This window comes from Ipomoea nil, unplaced genomic scaffold (assembly GCF_001879475.1).
Source record: "Ipomoea nil cultivar Tokyo-kokei standard unplaced genomic scaffold, Asagao_1.1 scaffold1834, whole genome shotgun sequence".
NCBI lineage: Eukaryota > Viridiplantae > Streptophyta > Magnoliopsida > Solanales > Convolvulaceae > Ipomoea > Ipomoea nil.
In genome coordinates, this window is record NW_017618262.1 from 2704558 (window position 1) to 2714539 (window position 9982).

General features: G+C 37.4%; 1 protein-coding gene across 2 annotated transcripts; it reads left to right on the forward strand.

The window, feature by feature from the left end:
• The first annotated feature begins 713 nt into the window (after positions 1 to 713).
• Positions 714 to 8409, forward strand: LOC109193109 (vacuolar protein sorting-associated protein 41 homolog). 2 transcript variants are annotated; one of them, XM_019343930.1, is made up of 19 exons: positions 714 to 1095; positions 1955 to 2224; positions 2326 to 2505; positions 2770 to 3027; positions 3233 to 3365; positions 3486 to 3609; positions 3756 to 3858; positions 4215 to 4318; positions 4396 to 4489; positions 4594 to 4749; positions 4831 to 4893; positions 5021 to 5086; positions 5418 to 5618; positions 6574 to 6651; positions 6732 to 6851; positions 6925 to 7005; positions 7158 to 7243; positions 7632 to 7713; positions 7794 to 8409. In XM_019343930.1, exons 1-19 carry the CDS (start codon positions 856 to 858, stop codon positions 8235 to 8237), a joined length of 2883 nt encoding a protein of 960 aa, XP_019199475.1. In that variant the 5' UTR covers positions 714 to 855; the 3' UTR covers positions 8238 to 8409. The 2 variants fall into 2 exon arrangements, with proteins under 2 accessions (XP_019199475.1, XP_019199476.1); XM_019343931.1 differs by having other exon boundaries at positions 3486 to 3576.
• Positions 8410 to 9982: the final 1573 nt, after the last annotated feature.

Below are 9982 nucleotides of genomic sequence, written 5' to 3' on the forward strand. Positions count from 1 at the left end.
ACAAACTACCTATTGAAAATTAAGTAATTAACATGCAACACCAACACGCACTGTTGTTGTTGTTGTTGTTGTTGTTATTATTATTATTATTATTATTATTATTATTATTATTATTACCACCACCACCATTACCACACCACCACCACCACCACTAAGTTACCACTACCACGCCTCCCCACCACCACCACTACCGACACAACAAATACTTTTACATTTTGATTTAAAAGTATTACATTTTCCTAAGTAATGAACACTTGTTGACATTACTTATAAGTGAAAGTATAATACTTTTGATGCTTTTTCTCAAAAAGTATTACACTTTCCCTTATAAGTAACAAAGACTTTATTACTTATTAGTATTACATTGTTCAGTATAAGTATTATATTTCAATATTAACCTGACCGACCTGTCACGAATCCTCACACAAATGTGCTCCTAAAATAATAATCACTAAAATCCAATGCTCCATATTAATTTAGTTAACTCTCAAATTCTCAATCCCAATCCCTCAAACCAATAGTTTAATACAGCCATACACTCCAATAATAGTATAAAAAATTACCGGTAAGAAGATAACAAGCAATTAACTAATAATGAAATGCGAATTAATTAAAAAACAATCACCCAATTGAACTGACAGGTGGCAAGTGATTATGTCACCACTTTTATTGTTTCGTTCCAAATAAATAACGCTAAATAAACAACTGTTTAAACGGGCCTCCAACAGCTTTCTTCTCCACGCTCTTCAACCCCCCACACCACGCGGGGCAACGCAGTCGAACCACTTTCCGCAGATCTCTACTTCTCTGTATCTATCTCTCTATCGATTAGCGCACCTTTCTGAGAGGATTGGAATGTATTCGAAGTCGGAAAACGGAGTCGACGGTGACGACGAGAGGGAAGAAGAAGAGTCCGAAGAGGACGAGGAGGAAGAAGAAGAGGATGAGCCGAGACTCAAGTATCAGAGAATGGGCGGCAGTGTGCCGTCGCTCCTCTCCAACGACGCCGCCTCCTGCATCGCCGTTGCTGAACGGATGATCGCCCTCGGCACTCACGGTGGCTCGGTTCACATTCTTGATTTCCTAGGCAATCAGGTCTCCGTTTAATTTAATTTTTTTCGTTTTGATTGAATTCGAATTCGAATTCCGTTCTATCGTATTTGCAGCTGATTTTTCATTTTAAAATACTTTTTACTATAACTGATTCAAATTGCTTGTCCTTTAGCTGGAGCAAGGGTGATCGGAGATCGAATTGCGCTTAGAAAATCTTTATCTCCCCACTTCTATTAATTTTTTAGAATGTCCATGCTAGTATAATGCTATCCTAGTTAGCATAGTTTTTACGGTGGTTAATTGGTGCCAAAATAAACTGTTTCTGGGAAATTGTTTATTACTCCGTATTATTTAAAGTAACAAAGGTGCTTTAAAGTGGCATTTTGTGAACTTGTAAAAGATCTTTTGAGAAGCATATGGACCTATGAATTTCTATTTATAATAATAGTTACTGTAACATAGTGGTTGAGAAGTTAGTGCTTCATGCACTGGTTCAGCTTAGGTAGTTCATCATTTAGATTTAGTAATAGGTAAGGAGATCTTATGGGCCTTTTGCCTTTACGAAACACAAGATGAGAGTCACTGGTCATTGTATGGATTCTCTTTGCTAGTGTAAAAAGCTAGAGATTAACATAAGGAAACACTAAGACGTTGGGGAAAATGTTGACTTTTATTATGGTTCTCTTAGGCGGAGTTTCTCATGATCTTTAATACTAGAGTTTGATTAATAAAACTGACTTTGAATTGGCGTTGCAGGAATAAAGATTTAGCAGCGTTGCTTCTACTTATAAATCATTCTAGTAGATAAATGATATTTTCTGATTATGCAAGAAAAAGTTGGTAGAGTGGAGTTGCCTCTTATTGGGATATATAATATATAAAGCTCTTACTTCTTCTACAGGTAAAGGAATTTCATGTTCACACTGCTGCAGTGAATGACCTTTGCTTTGATGTGGAAGGTGAATACATTGGGAGCTGTTCAGATGATGGGTCAGTTGTAATTAATGGTCTTTTTACTGAAGAAAGAATGAAATTTGAGTATCACCGCCCCATGAAGGCTATTGCTCTAGACCCAGGTTATGCTAACAAATCATCCAGAAGATTTGTCACTGGTGGTTTAGCTGGTCAATTGTATTTTAATGTCAAGAAGTGGATAGGCTACCGTGATCAGGTTTCCCTTAAGTTTTCAGAATTAACTACTCTTGCATTATATTTGAAAGATGGATGCATATTTGAACTTTTGATCCATAGTTTTGCTTTTCTCATTTCTAGGTTCTGCATTCTGGTGAAGGTCCAATTCATGCTGTGAAGTGGAGAGCTAGTCTCGTTGCATGGGCTAATGATGCAGGAGTGAAAGTTTATGATGCTGCCAATGACCAGCGCATAACTTTTATTGAAAGACCTCGTGGAAGTCCACACCCTGAGCATCTGCTACCTCACTTAGTTTGGCAGGTTAGTTCTGAAATTCATCTATTTGGATTTTGGTGGGCCATACTTTTCACACTCTCATTTATAAGGAGTCTCTTACACTCTTTATAAGCATTCATAAAGAGTTTCTTAAATCTTGAGATATTAAGACATGTCTGAATGCATCTGTAAAACCATGCGTCCATGCCTATAAATAGAATCCTCTTTATTTGGCATTATGTTTTAGTATTTGACATAAATGTTGCTTGCTATGCATGCTGGTGCTCATTGCTTTTCAATCGCATTCAGGATGATACGCTTTTGGTGATTGGGTGGGGAACTTCTGTGAAAATTGCAGTAATAAGAACAAATCAGAACAAGGGTGTGAATGGCACATACAAACATATCCCAATGTCCAGCCTGAACCAGGTGGATATTGTGGCATCTTTTCAAACCAGCTATTTCATTTCAGGAATTGCTCCATTTGGTGATACTTTGGTTATTCTTGCTTATATTACGGGAGAAGAGAAAGAGAAGGATTTCAGTAGTACCGTTCCCTCACGTCAGGTATGCGTGTGTGTACTCTCAAAGAGAGTCATTTTTCTTTCAGGAACCTTCCCACGACAACCTCTTGAACTTGAAGTTTCTTCATTCTTTTTGTTGAATCAAATATTGTTGATAACTTTTCTTCTCACGAGGTTGATTTTATTTCTTGATTCTTGATCCATTTTAGATGTATGTAAAAATGATTTTTGTGATCTTGTTCTCACAGGGAAATGCTCAGAGACCAGAGGTCCGAGTTGTAACATGGACTAATGATGAGCTTGCAACTGATGCACTTCCTGTCCATGGTTTTGAGCATTATAAAGCCAAAGACTATTCCCTTGCACATGCTCCATTCTCTGGTAAAAACTACATGTGCAAAAAAATTTAAGGCCCAGAAGAAACTTCAATAGAATTTACAATAAAATTGAAATGAGGCTCCTTGTTTATTTGCTTTTATGTTCTACTTGCAATGCATGCAGGTAGCAGCTATGCAGGTGGACAGTGGGCTGCTGGTGATGAACCTTTGTACTATATTGTGTCCCCAAAGGATGTAGTTATTGCAAAGCCTAGGTTAGTGATAGTTAGTTCCCATTTGATTTATTGGTGAATCATTTGATGAATTTAATATACAGTTGTCAGATGCTTGATTTCTTTATTTATATGATTTACATTCCTTATCTTGCTCTCTGTTTTTCTGTAATAAGTGTATAACCCAAAGTTCAATTTGCTATTTTGTGGTTGGTTGTTAGGGATGCAGAAGACCACATTAATTGGCTTCTTCAGCATGGATGTCATGAGAAAGCCTTAGAAGCTGTTGAAGCTAGTAAAGGTCGGAGTGAGCTAGTTGATGAGGTAGACCATGAATGTCGAGTTCTTATTTCATCAATGGATGTATCAATGACAAGAAACATCACAAACCATTGCAACTCATCTTTTTTTCCCTTCCATTTTCTCTTTTGCCATCCCATACTTCTTATTTTCTGATTTCTATAGTGTTAATTTAAATCCAGTTTTCTTGAAATAATTTAGTAATCTAGTGCAAGCACTTGAAATGTAGTGTCAATGTTGGATTTCTATATATTTAGGCTTTTGAAAGTTGTGTTCAGTGAATACAGGATCAGGCTTTAGTTCGTTATCTGGTGGTGAAATGTTGTCAAAAATTTATTGTAGTACTGATAATTTTCACCCCATTAATCAACTTGAATCAGGTAGGTTCAAGGTATCTTGACCATCTGATTGTGGAAAGGCAGTATGCTGAAGCTGCATCTCTGTGTCCAAAACTGTTGAGAGGATCTGCCTCTGCATGGGAAAGGTATTGAGAATCTTTAAAATGAAAAAACCCTTTCTTTAGTTGGGCCATTATTAACTTCTGCATGGTTACTTTTTCAGATGGGTTTTCCATTTTGCCCATCTTCGTCAGCTTCCTGTATTGGTTCCTTATATCCCAATAGAAAATCCAAGGTTGCGTGATACTGCTTATGAGGTCTGTAGTTCACAATATAGCCTGAAATTATCTTGTTCTTGGTATGAATGATTTTACATGCTTAAAGGGCCTGAAATTAATCCTCACATGCCTGTTGTGCGTAGGTAGCTCTTGTGGCATTGGCAACAAACCCCTCTTTCCACAAGGATCTCTTAGCAACTGTCAAATCTTGGCCTCCTGGCATTTATTCTACATCCCCAGTTATATCAGCTATAGAACCTCAGCTTAGCACATCATCAATGACTGGTCCACTCAAGGAGGTTAGCAAATTTGCTTGTCCATCAGCTACATTCTATATCTCCTTCACTAACATTGATTATTTTGCTACTTTGGCATGTAAGGCACTGGCAGAATTATATGTTATTGATGGACATCATGATAAGGCCTTTTCACTGTATGCTGATGTAAGTGGAAGTAATCATTACCGTTATTGTGCTATGTGCATTTGATTTACAAGCGATGCAGTTGATTGTATTTTATGGCAGTTATTTCTTTTTGAAATTTTCTAATTCATTTATTCTCGCTTTCCAGCTTATGAAGCCTGATCTATTTGACTTCATTGAAAAGCATAATTTGCATGATGCTGTTTCTGAAAAGGTAAAATTGTATAATGGATAAATTTTTCCTTTATATGAACTGTGATTTCCATGCATTACTAATAATTACAAATAATTATTTGAGGAACAGAATATAAAGTTCAGTTGTCTTGTCTCCTAGATCACCTGGAAGTCCTTTTACTAGTTAGTGAGGTGTTCCATGTACATGCATGTTAGGTGCATATACAAACTGTAACCGTTGTTATTGTACAAATCAAGAGCAAAATCAATATGTTACTGGAGTTATAGTGTCAAGTAGCCTAAAAGTATTGTTGAGCACTTTTTGAATTGTTCTAACTATATGTCCTGCATCAATTTCCATCAATTTTTAGGTTGCCCAACTTATGATGATAGACTGTAAGCGCGCAATACCGTTGTTGCTTCAACACAGAGACTTAATACCGCCTCCAGAAGTTGTGTCACAACTCATGGCCGCAGGAAATGAGGGTGATTCTCGATACTTGATGCATCTGTATCTTCATGCACTCTTTGAAACTAATCCTCATGCTGGGAGGGATTACCATGATCTCCAGGTTTGTAGTAAGACGATCTCGCTTTATTGAATGATTCCCATTTCCCTTTCTCTTATTCTCTTTACTTTCGTTGACATTTGTCTATATTTATGATTGAGTATGCATGCATGTTCAGATAACATATAATATTGTTTTTGAGAGATCAACAATTTTCACAGAGTAATTGTGATTTGCAGTTCACATTTCTTCTTTCACTTTTGTATTTATGTATTTGTAGGATATGCAAGTAAAGCAGCATTTAATAGCATGTTTAGCTTGATCAGTACTCCCTAAGTTCTTGTCATTAATTGCCCTTGACATATTCTTAGTATGAAGTGTGGTCACTCAATCTAGAAAGTTATGTTTAGCTTGATCAGTACTCCCTAAGTTCTTGTCATTAATTGCCCTTGACATATTCTTAGTATGAAGTGTGGTCACTCAATCTAGAAAGTTACTCCGTATATCAAACCTAAAACAAATCTATTGAGCAATTTTGTTGTGACCAGACTCCAGAGCTTTCACTTCATTTCTGCTAATGTGTGTGTCTTTATCATGTCAAAAAATGATTATTTTTGGTTAACAGAAACAAGTTTTGAGAGAATGGGAAGAATTCAATGACACACACAGGGTGTTGTGGGGGATAAAAGAACATTGCTAATAAACAAAGGGGGCTTGCAATAAATCCTTTTGTCAATTAAGAATTACAAATTGATGGTGCCATCACACAACTTGTTTTGAAAGGGGTGTCTAGGCCTGATGGTTATCTGTTGAATATTTGAATTCACATAAGTTTTTTTTAGTTTTTTAGTTTTTTAGTTTTTTTTTTTTTTTTTTTTTCTAGTTTATTGATGTTCTTTCATGATTTAGTACTTTAAAACTTCCTTGCCACTGCTCGTTTGAAATTTTTGTTAATAATGAGGTTTCCCAATGCTATCTCCTAATTCCCTCTCTTACATAATTATGCAATACTTAATAGGTCGAACTTTATGCTGAGTATGATCCAAAGATGCTGCTTCCTTTTCTTAGGAGTAGCCAGCATTATACACTTGAGAAGGTTTGCAAGATTACAATATGTTGATAAATCACAACTTTTGCTTACTTATTAATCTGAACAAAAGCTTGTGTATACTTCAGGCGTATGATATCTGTGTCAAAAGAAATCTATTGAAAGAACAAGTTTTCATACTAGGAAGGATGGGGAATTCTAAGCAAGCCCTTGCAGTTATCATAAATAAGCTAGGAGATATTGAAGAGGTACCCCACAATTTCACTATCTGTCTCTTTGTTCGTAATTTCATGTACTCAGTCAAATCTTCTGACTTTACAGGCTATAGAATTTGTGAATGATCAGCATGATGATGAACTATGGGATGAATTGATTAGGCAGTGTCTTAATAAAGCTGAAATGGTAAGCTAGGGACTTCAGCGAATATATGGAAATGAGAATTCAGGGTGCATTACCCTTGTTATTTATTTGCTTTATCTTCTGCTTCCTTTACCTTTTCGTGTGCCCATCCACCCCTTCTTGGTGAAACATGTCTCTATGTGTCTTCCTAACAGGTTGGAGTACTATTAGAGCACACTGTGGGGAACCTTGATCCTCTTTATATAGTAAATATGCTGCCCAATGGCTTGGAGATACCTCGGTAAGTGCACCATGCTGCATTCGATAATATGATGATTGAAACTCAGATTCATACTCCACATATCCAAAGTGCACCATGCTGCATTCGATAATATGATGATTGAAACTCAGATTCATACTCCACACATCCAAAGTGCACCATGCTGCTGCATTCAGTAAAGCACCTCTCAGGCTGCATTTGTGAAACTTTTCACTATGGTGAAGAGAAAATTGGAAATGATGAGTAATTCATGGGAGTATTCACCTAAATTTTCTTTATGATATGCTTTATGGGATTCCTATTGCCAAACGCATGACATTTTTACTTTTTCATATTTAATGCTAGCATCTACCATACAACTTTCAAATTGTGCATTAATATATAATTGCACTGTTTCTTTCACTTTCAGTTTGAGGGATCGCTTGGTCAAAATTATCACAGACTACAGGACAGAAACTTCGCTTAGGCACGGTTGTAATGATATACTCAAGGTACAGCATTTTAGGTCACATTTTTCCCTAAAAACTTTAATTGCTCATAATATCTAATGAGTTGTGGGTTAAACTATCAGGCTGATTGTGTTAACCTTTTGATTAAATACTACAAAGAAGCAAAGCGTGGTATTCACTTGAGTGATGAAGTAGACGAAGCTCGCTCCAAAAGGGGTGAACAGAGGGCTTCAAATCTGGTTGACCGAACTCTTAGCATAAAATCCATGGAGGTCAAATCAAAAACTAGGGGAGGTGGAAGGTGTTGCATATGCTTTGATCCATTCTCCATACAGAGTATATCGATCATTGCATTCTTTTGTTGTCATGCCTATCACTTGACTTGCCTTATGGAGTCCACCAACTCTGTGAGTAGCAAAAAAGAGGCAGCCGCCCCTTCCCAAGGTGCTTCCTCATATTATGAATATGATAATGGTGAGGTAGATGAGGATGAGGATGAGGATGAAGCTACCTCATCTGGTGCCCCTCGGATGCGTTGTATCTTGTGCACTACTGCTGCAGGTTGATTTGTTTTTATTCAACAAGTGCATCTATAATTACGGTGAGGCAGATGAAGATGAAGATGAAGATGAAGATGTTACCTCATCAGTGCCCTCCCTTTGGAAGCACTATACCTAGTGCGCTACTGCTGCAGGTTGATTTGTTTTTCAACAAGTGCATGTATAATAGTTTTTTTTTTTTTTTTTTTTTTTTTTTTTTTTTTTGTGCGTTGTGTGTGCATATATCACGAGGATGAGCTATTTATTTAGGACATTTTTGCCTTGCTTCTGGTGTTATTCGGCACCTGTACTCTATTTATCATCGGTTGTTGGTGGACGTGTTCCAAAGGTATAGTTTGATGACATGAAATGATCTTGTAGAAACTAGCTGAACAATATTCATTCATAGTTTGAAAGGGAATATAATTTGGACTTGCGTACGAGTACTGTTTCCAAGTTTGAACTCAGTTTTGCTAAGCCAGAAGTTTGTACCTTTTATTGCACAGTTTTTTGTTTCTCTCTAATGGCAAAAAAAAAAAGATCAAATATACCTTTAAATTTTACTCAAAAGGGTAATTAAGTCTTTTGAACCTTAAAAAAGTTCAATTAAACACTTGAACTTGTCATTTTGAGGCATTTAAACCCATTAACCAGTTATTCACATGGAATAATAAGTCAATTAAAATTTTGACGAATAAAAAATTTCGACGACGATAAAAAAAAAAAAAAATATCAGGCCGGTGGAGAAAACGGTCGGCCGCTCGTCTTGTCTGGTAGAGAAGGCGACCTCTGGTAGCAGTCGTCGGTCGCCAATCGCCTTCTCCGTCTTCTTTGGTAGAGAAGGCGACCTCTGGTAGCAGTCGTCGGTCGCCAATCGCCTTCTCCATTGGAGGACCAGATCTGGCCGCCTTCTCCATTGGAGAGGATGACCTCTGGTCTCCTTCTCCAATGGAGAGGATGATCGGAAATTGCCTAGTTCCAGTGTTTTTTTTTTCTGGCGCAGTCAACCGTGATTTCCGCTAGTACAAAATTGAACATAGAAGATTGACCATAGGCCACCATTTTGAAAGAATGGTTGCCTAAATCTTAGCCAAAAAATTCGCGATGGCAATTTTAAGAAATAAGTGATCAATAATCTGCCACCGTTGTTAGCTGTAATGGTTGCCCATTGTATATTTTATGTATTTTAAAAAAATTAATTTATAATAGGCAACTGTTTCTAATAGAAATGGTTGCCTTAAAATAGAAATTGCTTTATAATAGGCAACCATTTCTAATAGAAATGGTTGCCTAATATTAACCCTAGATGGCTAGATCCACTGCCTAAATCAGATCGAAATCGCATCTCAGATCTAAAATCATCATCGATCCACCGTTTGCTTCGATCGTCTCACCGCCGCCGTTGCCACCCACCGCCACCATGCCGTTGGCCAGCGGCGACGCCACTCCACACAGCACCATCCACCGTCGCACGCCATCCAAGGTCAAGTCATTCACTCTCTCGTTAGCAACTCGCCAGCCTACAATCAATTTTTCGTGGTTGTGATTCATGGTCACTCAGGGTCAAGTCATCACCTGCAAAGGTACTGTTCATTCTCGATTATGCGCATATCTGATATGTAGGCTTATGTGGGGAACTGAACTCGCACGGATTTGCTACTAGTTGATGTAATTCTGTAAGGTTGAGAGGGATCTGATCGTGGCTAATGTGATTTTTTTTTTTGGTTTGTTTGTGATTGTGAAGCTGCGGTGGCCTGGGAACCGAACAAGCC

Coding starts and splice junctions, on each gene's coding strand:
- LOC109193109 (XM_019343930.1), top strand. CDS start 856: ATGTATTCGAAGTCGGAAAACGGAGTCGACGGTGACGACGAGAGGGAA. Junction 1,096..1,954: donor TTGATTTCCTAGGCAATCAG/GTCTCCGTTTAA, acceptor CTTCTTCTACAG/GTAAAGGAATTTCATGTTCA. Junction 7,714..7,793: donor GTTGTAATGATATACTCAAG/GTACAGCATTTT, acceptor TTAAACTATCAG/GCTGATTGTGTTAACCTTTT.